The 15,107-nt window shown below is 47.6% G+C and overlaps 1 protein-coding gene across 1 annotated transcript; it reads right to left on the bottom strand.

Moving 5' to 3' along the window:
• Positions 1-7,825: 7,825 nt before the first annotated feature.
• LOC123450003 (LRR receptor-like serine/threonine-protein kinase GSO1) lies at positions 7,826-14,357 on the bottom strand. The gene is made up of 3 exons (XM_045127396.1): positions 13,036-14,357; positions 12,824-12,939; positions 7,826-12,394 (listed from the first exon to the last, which is right to left on the bottom strand). Exon 3 carries the CDS (start codon positions 11,374-11,376, stop codon positions 8,020-8,022), a length of 3,357 nt encoding a protein of 1,118 aa, XP_044983331.1. The 5' UTR covers positions 11,377-12,394; positions 12,824-12,939; positions 13,036-14,357; the 3' UTR covers positions 7,826-8,019.
• Positions 14,358-15,107: the final 750 nt, after the last annotated feature.

Below are 15,107 nucleotides of genomic sequence, written 5' to 3'. Positions count from 1 at the left end.
ATCCAAGCCTTGTTTCCAATCAAAAAGATATTCAATCCCAATAAGTGTTCACCATCTTTATTTCATTTTACTGTGGTAGTAGCTCACTCCCTTGGTCCAAGCTTATTGGCCACCCATTAAAATGGCTTCTGAGTTATTTGGATGTGATGGCATTTTCGAATCATTCGTGTTTTTATTTTGAACCGGGGTGTACCCTTCGTGTTAGGGACCTATCTTACTCTTCGACGGTGGTACCCTCCGTGTTAGGCACGAGTTTTAAACATTAATTAATCCCGCGGGCGGGCCGCCTGGTGGGAGTTATCATCATTGGTTCTAGTCCTCGGTTAAACCAAGATGGTTGCGCGTGAATCCTCGTGTGCCACATGTACTTGCATAGGGGATAACCTTGAGAAGACGTTGAATCATGTGGACCTCTAGGATGACGAATTGGATGATGTGAGCTTGGAGAAATCATAGGTGGAACGGATGAAGGCGGAAAAGCGCTGGCTGGAGGTGTAAAGACTAAATATCAATCGTCGGGTTTAGTGCGAGATGTTTGAACATATGAAATACGTTTGGAGTTTGGCCCATAGCCCCAAAGTTCAGAGAAGGGGGAGAGAAGTTGTTTGTGTTTCACATGTTTTGACTGGACGACTGGAAGAAGTTTGTGCGGGGGGAGAGGGTCCATGGTTATGGACTGATTTGGAGGACTAGATGAAAAATGCACTATTTGCGCACATTCATAAAGTTCCCGGCATATATCATCACGAACCGATGATGAATCAACTGGTCATTGACTTGGTACGGTAAGAATGGTGTCGCCATACTATGAGGGAAACTATGTGTGCTCCTGTGCTTGTTGCAAAGCCTTTGACCCGGTTTACTCTGTTGACACTTGAAGGAGAAGGACATCGATGTTGTTGATTAAGTTTTAGAAAATTCCCTCTTTCTGCGAGGTTAGCAGCTTGAGGGAACATGGTTTTGAGGAGTGTGGCAATGGAGTCTGGAAATAGAAAGACAAACAATGGGGCATGAGCTTTAAATAGGTTCAGTCACCTCGTGGAAGCGCGACCTACATCCTATGGAAGGGTCATCGAGAATGGGGGCACTTGGCGCATGCTACTTGTGAGATGCATTTGGTTTTTCCCCGAATATGAAGGGCGAAGCAATATAGTAATTGATAAGTATTTTCCTTGGTGAGAACTAAGATTATCAAACCAATTAAAAAACATGTAAATTCCCGTCTTCAATAGGCAAGAGGGTTATCAATCCCCTTAAACTCGTTACTTGCAACAATTAATTCTCATAATGATAGTTGCAATAAACGAAAAAAGAAAAAAAAGAAAATGATAAAGTTACAACAAGGTGTTTAGGTCTTTAGCGATATGTTTAAGTAACCCGGGGGCCATAGTTTTCGCTAGAGGCTTCTTTCTCGAACACATAACATGTTGGAAATATGAGCAACTTACCATAGGATTTTATTAAAAGAAAAGCTAGGATAAACATAAAGACGGAAGAAGGCATGCAATATAGAGATGAGATGACAAAAGACATGTGTACGTATGATCTAGAAAAGAACATATGTGTAACCGTTCTATATAGACAAGGTATCATATGGAGTGATGAGCAGAAACAGAACATATCTAGAAGTGATACTATAGCAAAAAGTTGCGGTAGGAACTAAAAGAAGAAGAACATGAGTATGTACTGAGTTGCAGCAGCAGTAGGATTATTGTTGGCGTTGTTGTTGGCCATGTTACCGAAGAGGTGGTCGACGTCGGGGAAGTAGTCGTCGTCCGGGAAGAGATCGTCAGTGTCCGTGATGGAAGCCAGTAGTCGCGCTGAGCGCTCCCCAAAAACCTTATGGCCCTTCTCCCGAACATGACTCGAAGAGACGGAGTTTCGGAGGCCTATTGTCCTGACGAACGGTGCACGCCGCAAGACGGGATGGGGAAGAACGTAACAGCAACACAGAGAAAGGAACAGGTGACGAGTGGGAACTTCTGATGCGACCTCTCTTTTCTAGGCGCAGGAGAAGGAGGCGAGATGCCTGCGACGGGAGCCGAAGAGAGCGACGGGATATGAAACGAAGAGACAGCAGCGACGAAATTGCAACGTTCGCTTTCAATATCCACTAGCAAAAACGTTCAGCTTCTCCAAGTGGCCTTTCGTATACCAGTCGTGCGTGGCAAAAATTTAGCTCGGCGCGGCACATCGTGACGAGGCGGGCGGAGGAGGAGGAAGAGCGTGCGTGTATGTCTCTCTTGTTCTCAAACTCATACATGTGTGGAAACATCCTCCCTTATAAGGAGGTCCAACTCTCACTAAACTAGCAATGTGGGACTAAATATTTCCACCTCTTACATTGCACAAATGGGTTGCGTGGGCCTCTAGGATTTATTAGGAATTTTCTGAAATTATATATTGGGCTGACCGAAAAGTAGACAAAATTCCAGCATAACATACGGTGGGTCGACAAATTATTGCTGGAAAATTGACAGAAAAGTGCATTTTTTCACGACAATGGGCATATATATAGACATCATGTCCATAAACAAAGGGAGTAACATTTTAGGCAAGATGACATGATGTAGATAAAGTAAACATAATTAATATGAATAAACCCCACCATTTTTCCTTGGTGGCAACAATACTAATACGTGTCTTGTCCCCTTCTGTCACTGAGATATAGAGCACCGCAAGATTGAACCCATTAGAATGCACCGCTCCCACTAAAAATAAATCAACCTAGTTGGCCAAATCAAGCAGATAGATCGGAGAGAAATACAAAGCTATAAAAATCATGCATAATAAAGTTCAGATTTGACTCAATTATTTTCAATGAATAATCTGATCATAAATCCACAATTCATCGGATCCCAACAAACACATCGTAAAAGAAAATTACATTGGATAGAAGTCCAAGGAGATCGAGGAGAACGTTGTATTGAAGATCAAAAAGAGAGAAGAAACCATGTAGCCAATAACTATGGACCCATAGTGTTGTGGTGGACTGCTCACACATCATCATGGAGGCAACAAGGATTGATAATAAAAGTCTTCGTGATCAACTCCCCCTCCGACAGGTTACCGGAGAAGGCCTCCAGATGGGATCATGGCGAAACAGAGGCTTGCAGCGGAGGAAAAAGTATTTTAGGTGTATCTCCATTGGATTTGGGTATTTGCAAATATATATATAAATGGAATTAGGCCAGGAGGGCAGCCGAGGGAGTCACGATCCTGCGTGGCATGCCCTACCCCCCCCCCCCCCCCCCGGTGCGTCATGCGAGCTTGTGGCTCTCTCGTAGCTCATCTGATCAACTCTCGAAGCTTCTAAGGTCTCTTTATGTCAAAAAATAACCCCTGCAAAGTTTCGTCGTATTTGAACTTCGTTCGGTACTGTTTCTCTAAAAAGATCAAAACCCACAAAAAATAGAAACTGACACTAGGAACTGAGTTAATAGGTTAGTCCCAAAAAATGATATAAAATAGCGTATGATTGCATATAAAGCATCTAAGATTGATAATATAATAACATTAAACAATTAGAAACTATAGATACGCCAAAGACGTATCAGTGTGCGATCGTTTTCGGAGTCCCATGACTCCCGACTAGTCTGAGCCTTACAAGGTCACTCGGGCTCTAAGCTCTCGGCCTTCTTTTGCCCTTCTGAAGGGGTGTGAAAGGAAAGAGTGACCTTCACTTGAGTGTATCAAGTGAGAGTGGGTGAGTTACATGCCCATGAGTGAGTGAGCGAGTTATATAACCTATAGATCCTTGACAAATGACTAAGATTACCCTTGAAGTAAGGAGGTGGGAGGGTAGAAGTAGGTAATTTTTCATCCTTTGACCTCACGATGTAAATGGCGGTGGTGACCACTTGTCCCACACAGGCCATCCACTTAAAAAAGGTTAAATGGCATATATGGACTTCCATTTAAATTAAATGGAATACATGGGTAATCCACTAAAGCCCGCGTAAACCAGTGGACCAAAGCCAGTCTACTCCGTACAAGGCCACGAAGCACAGTTAAGTGTCGATGATCAGATTCAAACTTGACCAAATCACGGCGGCGCCCCTGCTCCATGCTCGCGGCCGCGGCTCACATCTTGCCCAAATCACACCGGCTCCCGTAGTGGCTGCATCCCCGACCACAGGATCCAAGCGCGGCCGCGCCGTGGGACGAAAGCTGGGGAGGGGGGAGGTGGGGAAGACCAACCCATGTGTGGCAGCGGGGCCGCTCTGGGACTGTTGGCTTTTCGCCCTCAGGATCGAACACACGATCACCCAGCGCTCACGCAAACACCGGGACCAGAACACACGCACGCGAACGCAGCAACACGAAGATGGCCAGAGGCACGTGTCGTGCCTCGTAATAATCTCTTTATTGCTTTTCACGTTTTTCTGGTGCTTACAAACGATGCTAGGTAATGCATATATATAGGCGGAAGGCCCTGACTTCTAAACCTGATCGTGCTAAGCACGTTACAACTTTACTAGGAAATAATGAACCGACTAGGACACTTAACTTATTTGAGCTCGGACCCTTGCTGGAATCGGACCCGAACATACGTGTATGGAAAGGTAAACTGACTCAAGCTAAACCTTCCACTACTACTACTGCTAATGACCCGGCAACGTTGATCACATTACTAATCCTAACCGGACTCAACGAAGCTAGCTCACGTTTGGATTATTCTATATTCACCCCCTAATCCAAACTTTCGACTTGTTGACTTGAAACCAACATATCACCTGGATTACCAGCCCACGCCGTCACATCTTAGCGTACTACATGCAGACTAAACACATAGCCTTTCATGCAGGAACTCAACTTAACTGGTGCGCATCCATCTTCACGCTGGCCTTCGTCTTCCCGCCGAGACACACTAACGACTCAGACACAAACAAAAAAAACTAAAGACACGACTCTTTTTTTGTTTTTTTTCCCGCCGCAGCTTTTTCATCAAAGCAACCCTGGGCGTCATCCACGTCAACTTTAGCTAGTTACAGAATCTCGTGCTCCTTCTTTGCCTCCTTCCGCGGATTAGGACACTCTCGAGAATAGTGTCCATAGTCCTGACAATTGTAGCAACGAACTTTAGATTTGTCGAACTTCCGGTACTTCTGCTTATTACGCAAGAACATCAATTGTTCCTCTTCTTGGTCGCGTTCACGTCCCTTCAACGTCAACTCATAGGTCTTTAGCCGCCCGATCACCTCCATCACCGACATCTTCGTCACATCGCCCCACTGCTCGATGGTGCCAACGATCGGTAGAAACTTGTCGGGAACGGCTCGTAGTAATTTCTCCACAACCGCGATGTCTTCCATCTTTGATCCGAGAGCTCGCATCTCATTAACTAGGGAGGTTAGTTTTAACGCAAATTCACCAACCCCTTCTGACGCCTTCATGCTCATCCTCTCGAACTCCCTCCTTAGAGCTTGAACACGTGCCTTCTTGACACGATCATCTCCAGCATGCATCTCCTTGAGCGCTTGCCAAGCTTCCTTTGCCGTCTCTTTCTCCGATATGGACATGAAAACAGCATCAGACACACCTTGGGCTATGATGGCGAAAGCCTCTTGGTCCTTTGTCTCTTCGACCGTGCCTTCACCTTCCACCGCTGCCCAAACACCACGCACACGCATGAAGATCTTCATCTTTGCAGCCCACACCCCATAATTGTCACCATCAAGCATGGGATACTGGATGGTCACACCACCACCACTCGCCTTCGAAGTCGACATGATCCTCTTCTTCGATTTTCCGTCGTCCGTGACACAACTTGACGGCGACGACAACTCCACCGTGACGCAACTTGACGGCGAAGCCTCCAAACCTGGCTCTGATACCAATTGTTGGCTTTTCGCCCTCAGGATCGAACACACGATCACCCAGCGCTCACGCAAACACCGGGACCAGAACACACGCACGCGAACGCAGCAACACGAAGATGGCCAGAGGCACGTGTCGTGCCTCGTAATAATCTCTTTATTGCTTTTCACGTTTTTCTCATGCTTACAAACGATGCTAGGTAATGCATATATATAGGCGGAAGGCCCTGACTTCTAAACCTGATCGTGCTAAGCACGTTACAACTTTACTAGGAAATAATGAACCGACTAGGACACTTAACTTATTTGAGCTCGGACCCTTGCTGGAATCGGACCCGAACATACGTGTATGGAAAGGTAAACTGACTCAAGCTAAACCTTCCACTACTACTACTGCTAATGACCCGGCAACGTTGATCACATTACTAGTCCTAACCGGACTCAACGAAGCTAGCTCACGTTTGGATTATTCTACGGCGGTCGCATCGGCGTTTCGAGGACCACCCCGCAGACCGGCTGCGCCACCGGCGCCCCGACGGGCCACCCGGTCAATGACGATGCGACGCAGCACCTCCGACGGCGAGGGATTGTGGGGCCGCGTGCAGTTGTGGGAGTCGTGCCCCGACGCCCCACATCTGATTTAGACCTCCTCGTTGGTGCAGTCACTCCTGAAGGTGCCTTCTTGGAAGCAGCAGAAGCACAGCCCCATCATCTCCGGCGACACCTCGCGACGAGGCAACTCGGGGGAATGCGAGCGCCGCCGCATCTGGGCTAGCGGATCTTGAGCAAGGTGACTCCGCCACTTCGACCTTTTGGAAGGCGGAGGCTGGACCCAAGGCGCCTCGCGCTGGCGCTCGCCCTCAACCTGCTGCAGACCCGACGAAACCTTCGCCTGCTCAACAGCGTCAGAGGAAGCCGAGGACGACGAGAACCTTAGCCACATAAATATAAGGCTGGTCACAATGGAGAGTAACATAAGGTAGGAACCTACACGCTTTCCTAGACTATGTTCCTACCTTCACAATGGGGAGTAACATGTATGTAGTGTCATGCAACAATGCATTTATTAGGCTATAGACTCATTGTTTCTTGGAGTGTGTGATGTTCCGGTAACTTAGCTAGTTACCACAAGCACCTTTCTCTTCACTAAATACGTGCCACATAAGCAAAGTTGTATTCGAGTGTGTGATGTTACTGCTAAGTTCCTCCCCATTGTGACCAGCCTAAGTAGTCTTTGACATAATCCCGTATAAGCACTCGTGGCCGGTACGAACAAGTCCCACATAGTCCAGCCATTTGTCCACTTACATCCTGACTTTGACCCATGTGCTCCTTGTTGGGCGAGGAGGTGGGTTATCCATTAAGGGAGAATCCCTATATTTTGAGGTGGCTCCCTTATTTTGGGTTTGGACTTCTTTAATCCTTTGATGATTTTCTGACATCAATTTTTTTATGTATTCATTCTAAAAAAATTGATGTATTCATTTGGGTGATGATTTTGGCTTAAATGATTTGCATCAACTTTAGTAAAGATGGTTGCGTGCATCACAATGATGCGGAGGACAGGGTTTCAATCTCCTTTTCGAAGAAAAAAATGCGAGGTTAATTTCTTCCAAAGGAATGTAGAATAGCAATTTCTTTGCTTCCAATGACACTAAACGATGGAAACCCTGTCCTCCAAAATTCTTATCTTGTTTCTTCATTTTGAACGGGGCCTTATCGAATGAGCTTAGCAAACACGTTTGCCTGTTTCAAATTACAGGAAAAGTAAAAACGTCCAAGGCACAAAGTAAAAACTTGCTCTCAACAACACAAGAACGAACCTAACAGATCCAAAATAATCGCACTTCATTAGTTACTTGTTACCTGTAAGGCTGTAATAACATCAATCCAAAAAAGGTTACCCCATTTTTGCTGGAAAGAAAAATTCCATTACCCAGGATAAATGTGAGTACAGCGCTTCTGAGCCAGACTATCCAAGGGTTAGTCCTGGATGGTCTCTTTTTTTAGAATGAACTCTTTCTTTCAGCTAGCTACAGATAACAAAGCTGCATCTGTATTAACGGACCAATTATTTAACTTTATTACCACATATGTAATTCAGTAGAAGTACAGTCTTACAAATTTTCCTAAAAAGGAACATACATAATTGACGCTATGAGTCGCTGCTGATTTACCACATGTGAGCATAATACCCTTATTAACGCCTTGCGTCGATCTTCCTTCCTAAGCCATCAACAAAACAGAGAAAGGAATATCTCCACGGCTCGAGGAAGAACAGAGCTCCAAACCAAAGCCAAAAACCAAAAACAACGCCAAGAATTACAGAGTACCATAGGCCCAGGTCACCGAGTTCTTTGCGGACTTCAGCTCCCTGGTCCAATGTAGGCTCACAAGGATTCAACGGGAAGCCACAGAGCCCAGGATTGTTGCCGTAAATTGATGGATCCACGAGCGTCTGTAACTGATTTCCGGTGGGTATGCGGCCCCGTAAGCGATTGTCCGAGAGGTTTAGCACGCCGAGGGACCGCAGATTTGAAATGCTGGGAGGAATAGTACCTGAGAGTTCATTGCATGAGAGGTCAAGGAAATCCAGGAGCACCAAACTTCCGATTTTTTCTGGAATACTGCCTGATAGATCATTTCTGGACAAGTTCAGAAACCGGAGACCTTCGAGATATGTCAGCTCCTCCGGGATGTTCTCAGCAAGTTGATTGCCTGATAGATCAATACCTGTTAACCCGATGCTTTTCTGAAAAGTTTGCTCACGGCCCTTCCAGGATATGTTGACTCTATCTGAGAACTCATCCACTCGCACTCGGCCATCAGGCGTAATCTGAAAAGAAGGAGAGGAAACTGGCGTCAATCGGACCAACTGGGGAAGATTATGCCTCATAGAGGTCAGGTTGCCAAAGGCCACCGGAATTGATCCTGTCAAGCTATTGTTGGCCATATCAAGCAGCTGAAGTTGTGAAAGCCTTGATAACTCCATGGGGATATCTCCACTGAAGTTATTTGATCTAAGTCTAAGGATTTTCAGTGATGGAAGTTGACTCCCGATCCATGTAGGGACACTACCAAAGAATCGGTTATTCCCAATGTCCAGGGTGACCAGGGAGTTGCAGTCCTGCAGAAATGGTGGGAAGGCGCCCACGAAGCTGTTGCCGGCGAGATGAAACGACTCAAGAGAGCAATTGTGGTTTGGCATGGCCATGAGGATCTCACCTGAGAAGGAGTTGCTGGACAGGTCCAGGACCTGCAGATTAGAAAGTTGGGATAACTCGGGTGGAACGACACCACTGAAATTGTTGGATGGGAGGCTCAGAACTGTTAGAAGAGGAACACTCGTTCCAACCCAGGAGGGGATATCACCAAAGAACATGTTGTTGCCAAGATCTAGGATGACGAGAGATCTGCAGGTTTCAATTACGGATGGAAAAACTCCCAGAAAACTATTGTTAGCAAGACGAAGTGACTGGAGTTTAAGGCCCAAGCTTGTTGATATAGGAAGTTCACCTGAGAAGCCATTGTTGGACAAATCCATTAACCACATACTTTTGAATTTCCACCAGCAACTTGGGAGCTCCCCAGTGAATTGGTTATTTGATAGATCCAGATTATGGAGAGAGGTCAATCTGCAGAAGGTTGCATCAATATTGCCAGATATTCGGTTGTCGTTCATGTGTAAGCGCGTAAGATTGGTGCACTCTGACCAGTCGGACGACAACTTCCCTGTCAGCTGATTCCCTGAGATATCCAAGTAGTCCAAGATGGGATGGACGCCAAACGCCTCGGATATGTCGCCGGTGAAATGGTTGCCTTCAAGCCGCACCCGGAACAACTCTGTGCAATTTTTCAAGCAGGACGGTAGCCTACCGCTGAAGTTGTTGTGGTTCGCCGTGAAGTTCTGCAGCGTGAGGCCATCACACAGTCTCCGCGGCAGCTCACCAGAGAAGCTGTTGTTCGCGAAACTCACATCGGTTAAGCTTAGCCCCTTCCCGAGGTCCGGCGGTATGGTGCCGTTTAAGTTGTTGTCAAACATGGAGAGGTATTGGAGATTCCTGAGCAATGTGAAGGTGGCGGGCAGCTCACCTTCCAAACTGTTGGTGTTGACATCAAAGACTTGCAACGCCGTCATGTTGCCAATCTCCAGCGGGATTGTGCTAGTGAGCTGGTTGAAGAAGAGCGCCAGCCTAGTGAGCTGCTTGAGGTTGCCAATCGAGCTGGGGATTGGTCCCGTTAAATAGTTGACCGACAAATCCAACTGTTCCAGGCTCAGTAGCTTGCCCAGCTCGGCAGGGATAGAGCCCGTAAGGTTATTGAGGAAGAGATACAGGATTTCCAGCTTGGTTACGTTGCCGAGCTCCGGTGGAATCTTCCCTGAAAACGAGTTGTTCTGCCCTTGGAAAATTATGAGCTCTGGCCAGCTCGTGAATATAGCCGGTGGAATCTGACCTGCGAGTTTGTTCGACGATATGCCAAAAGCCTGCATTTTGCGCAACCTGGCTAACTCCGGTGGGAGGACACCGATGACCTGGTTCATGGACAGGTCCACATAATTGACATTGTCAAGGTTGCCCAACTCCGGTGGAATAATGGAAACCAACCCGGCGTTACGGATGTCAAGGCGATGCAGCATTTGAAGCCGGCCAAGGACCGGCGGGATGGATCCGCCGAGCGGGTTGCCGCCGAGTTCGAGAACCCTCAGCTGGGACATGGAGCCAAGGAACTCAGGGATTCCACCCGTCAGCTTGTTATCGGCAATCCGTAGGTCCTGGAGCTTCCCCAGCTTCGACAGTGACCTCGGTATCCTCCCTGAGAAGGTGTTCATGGACAAGTTGAGGTACATGAGGTTTCGGAGGTTCTCCGGCAGCGAGTCGGGTATCGGGCCAGAGATAAAGTTCTGCGACACGTCAAGGTAGGCGACGTTGCTGCTTTTGAGGATGAACTCCGGGAAGCTGCCGTTGAGGTAGTTGAGGTAGAGCGAGAGGAAGGTGACGGTGGGCATTGGCGAGAACCTGCGGTAGTCTGGGTTGGTGAGGTAGTTGGAGCCGAGGTCGAGATGCACGATCCTGGGAAGCCTGCTGAGCTGGTGCGGGATGTCGCCGGCGAGGTTGTTGTTGTAGAGGCGGAGGTCGACGAGGCCAGAGAGATCGCCGAGCTGCGGCGGGATGGAGCCATTCAACCAGTTGCTGCCGAGGTCGAGTGCGGCGAGGGAGCGCAGCCGCGAGAGGCTTGCCGGAATGGTGCCGTTGATGTTGTTGTTGTTGAGGTCGAGTGCTGCCAGGCCCGGTAGCGCCGAGGCATCTAGCGCGTCAAGCGTGCCGGTGAGGCCGAGCCCCCGGAGCCTGAGGGACGTGATGTTGCCGCTGGCGTCGCAGGCCACGCCAAGCCAGGAGGAGCAGACCGGCGTTGCCTTGGTCCAGCTGGACAGCGCGGCTGGGTGTCCGAGGCTGGCCTTCCACGCCAGAAGGGCGTCGTCCTGCGAGGGCGCCGCCACTGCCGTCGCCGTCAGCAGTACGAGGAGGAGGAGCGCGTAGACCGCCGGTGTCGCCATGTCTCCGAGTGAGAAACTGCGGGCTGGTGTGCTGTGTATGGTATATTTCCTACCCTCGGCCTTGTTCTGATCCGTGACCCAACAACCGACAGGGTGCCATATAAAACAGTATACAAGGCGGTAGTTTTATATGGTTCGTCTCATCAGCTAGCAGATGCATGCGCCTCTCCAAACCAAACCATTCACACTAACAACCAACCAACCAACCAGAGACTGTTTTCCTTTCCTTCTTTTCGCCGGGACAACGAAACCCTGGAGCATCGCAGCGTAAATTTACATCCACATCTTTCCTTTCCTTCCTGTGTTCTTATTAGGGATCTTGCTTTGCATTTCATGGTTCCCATCTCTGCGACTCCGGATTTTCGCACATTCACCATCATTTCCAACCTGGGAGCTTCACTGGAGGTCATGGCGCATTCGCAGCAGCCGCCAGGTGCCAGCCACCGGTGCTGGAACCAACACATGTAAAGTAAGCTCAACAAGATGCCACCACCACGCACAGCAATACGAGGCCCACCAGCAGCTTCTTCGCAGCAAAAACTCTCAGGTTGATCTTCCTTCGCCCTGTGCGCCCTCATCAACCTCAGCACTACCTGCTCCACAACCGCAAGCAACCAACGGACAGTCACGAGAGCCATCCTTCGTCCCCCCTATCGTCGTCAGCTCGTTCCGGTCAAACTTGATGTACGCTGGCGGTGTTATCATCTGCAACATCGCTGTTACAATCGATCCGAAGGGTCTCATTCAACCAGTCAGAAAAGCGGAGAAGATAAGATTGGCCTCTTCATTCAGTCACCTCTGTATGTGGCCTCTCCGAACTTTTGGGTGTGAATATCCCGCTACGACCTGGATGTTGTTGATGTAACTGTTGCGTCGGGGTGTTCTGGTGATGGTTGCCTTTGATGCGGTCCTGGAAGACCTTTTTCATGCAGGATTTTATCAAGTACAAAGACTGGAGAGCTTGTAGCGTGTCGCCGGCAGACTGTGGTATCTCTAACTCTGCTCGGATCAGAAGCAGCTTCAGAAAAAACAAAACAAAATAACTGATGTCAGCATCCACTAATATTCAGATTTTGGAAAAAAGGACAAAACCAAATTATACACAAGCAGAGCACAAATGGAAAATAATTCACCGGCACGCATAAGGTAACGTTAGCGTGATTATGAACTGTCCACCCAGCCCCTCAACATTGATACAAAATATAGTTTAACAAAGTTATAATCTTAATGGAAGTCTAAATTATGCCAGACAAATCACTAAACCATCCTCCAGTAATGTAAGGCAACTCCGAATAAAATATTCGCTGCTAGTTATAAATCATGACAATCAACTCAGTTGATTTCTTCAGCAGTACAACTCAAATATTAATTCAGCTCAACAGCCTGAATTACTAATCATACAGAAAATATGTACACCCCTGAAGCAGACGATAAGCCCCGTCCTCACCAGTATTGAAAAGTCGTCGATCAGAGTTCCACTATTGAAAAGTCTTAGATCAGAGTTTCAATGCTCGTGCAAGAAAGACCATCTGCATCAGTTTCCGTCAGACCATCCTCCCAGTCCTGAGACAGACCACACCGGCTACAAATATTTAGGACAGCAACTTCACCATATAATTGAATCCAAAATACACATACCACAGTTCAAACGTAGCCCACCTTTAGCTGTTCAGGGATTGATGGCACATGCTTGAGCACATCATCTGATTCTGACGAACTTGATGGCGAAGTGACCACTCTTTGGATAAATTAAATAAAACAACAGGAGAGTAACAGACCTTCTACTCATGAACTGCCTGGGCGAGCTGCTACTCGATGTCGATGTGGCAATCTCGAGCTTCAAGACACGGTCATGGACCGGGTGCGTGTGTTAGCTCGGCCATGTGACTGGTGACTTGTGAGCGTCTCGCCAACTTCTGACACCCGAATTTTGATCTACAAATGCAGTTGCATATGAACACTCAACTGGAAATACTCAAAATATACGCAGGAGATAATAATCATAAAATAGATGATTTCCGTTGGGTCAAAAGACTCCTTGCATGCCCCGACGAGGCTTCCGATCATCATACAGTCCAAGCCGAGCGCTCTCCATGCTACTCCGCGATCGACGCTTCCGCCAAGACCGACGAGGCACGAAGGCGAGGGCGGGCGTGGCCACCATAAAGGCCACACCACTTGCGGCGCGTGTACCGACGAGACACGGGCTCTGTCACTGCCCCGCCACACACACCATCAACCTCATCATGCATCCATGGAGAACACGAAGCGAATACGACGATGACGACCACACAGCTCAATCGGAGGTATCCCGTGAAGCAACCCGCGGGAGTAATTAACCGGGAGCCTTTCGAGGCCCCGGGAACCAGGAGATCACACAATCGCCATAGTCAGCTTGGCCGCGCCAGTAGGCCACGGATCGCCCCTTTCTATATGGGAACTTGTAATTTTGTTTCTCCGATAAGATTAATGAAATACTCGTTTCCGTACACCTTTTCGTGTACTACGGTACACTCGCACGCCCGCACATTTACTCTGTATTTACCCGACACAAGAGAGAAATACGCTCCCCTTTTCCTTCTCCCGGAGTCTCACGCGATATTTTTCTCGTGTTAAACAGTCGTGCGAAAGAAGGAGCGGGCAGTGGTCCGAGAGGGAGGACGAGAGGGCTTGAAGGATATGGTCACTGTAGGAGATGTCCCAATCGGAATTGCGGAAGAAAGAATCAAGTTTTGTCTGCTGAAGTGTTGATTCGGGTGTCACTTGCACTCCAATGTTATCATCGGCCGCTTTATTCTTTTCCTCATGCGAGGTGACCCATCCGGCACCCACTTTGAGGCGGTGAATGAAGTTTTTCCGTCTCCTTGCGTTGACTCTCAGGTGAAAAAACTTGGTATTGGCATCCCCTTCCTTAAGGTTTTTTATTGTAGCACATTGCTTTTTTCTCGCCCTCACTGAAGTCGCGAGACCAACAACCCTCCTTTTAAGCCTCGAACGAAGGTCGGCCTCAACATCGAAGAGAGGCCGGCGATCTTGAGCGCTATCAAGGTGCAGGATGACCTGGAGAGCCATGTGGAGCTGGATCTTTGCGTTCGAAAACAACCGTTTGCTCCAACATTTCAACATGAAAGCCGTTTTGCGTAGTTTATGAAACAGGATGTGGCAAGTCTCGACATGTCCGGAAGGGGCATCCCAAGCTTGTTGGACCACTTGCTGGAAGCCGGGCATAGTAATCCAAAAATTCTCGAAGCGAAAGCTTTGCGGGCGCTTGGGTCCCAGGTCGTGCGAAAGAAAGAGCGGACAGTGGTCCGAGAGGGAGGACGAGAGGGCGTGAAGGATATGTTCACTATAGGAGATGTCCCAATCGAAATTGCAGAAGAAAGAATCAAACTTTGTCTGCTAAAGTGTTGATTCGGGCGTCACTTGCACTCCACTATTATCATCTACTTTCTCCGTTTCTTTTTAGTCTGTATATAAGGTTTGATCAAAGTCAAGCTTTGTAAAGTTTGACTAACTTTATATTAAAAAATGTCAACATTCACAACATGAAATTAATATTATCAGATGCATCACGAGATGTATTTTCATGCCATATAATTTTAATATAATAGATATTTATATTTTTTGATATAAATTTGGTCAAACTTTATGTCGTTTGACTTTGACCAAATCTTATAAGCAGAGTAAAAAGAAAAGGAGGGAATACATTGTTCAATTGTGCAAACCACAAA

The sequence above is a fragment of the Hordeum vulgare genome, chromosome 4H (genome assembly GCF_904849725.1).
Source record: "Hordeum vulgare subsp. vulgare chromosome 4H, MorexV3_pseudomolecules_assembly, whole genome shotgun sequence".
Lineage (NCBI taxonomy): Eukaryota > Viridiplantae > Streptophyta > Magnoliopsida > Poales > Poaceae > Hordeum > Hordeum vulgare.
The sequence above is the reverse complement of the archived record's forward strand: the minus strand, read 5'-3'. Positions and strand labels throughout refer to the sequence as shown.

Coding starts and splice junctions, on each gene's coding strand:
- LOC123450003 (XM_045127396.1), bottom strand. CDS start 11,376: ATGGCGACACCGGCGGTCTACGCGCTCCTCCTCCTCGTACTGCTGACG.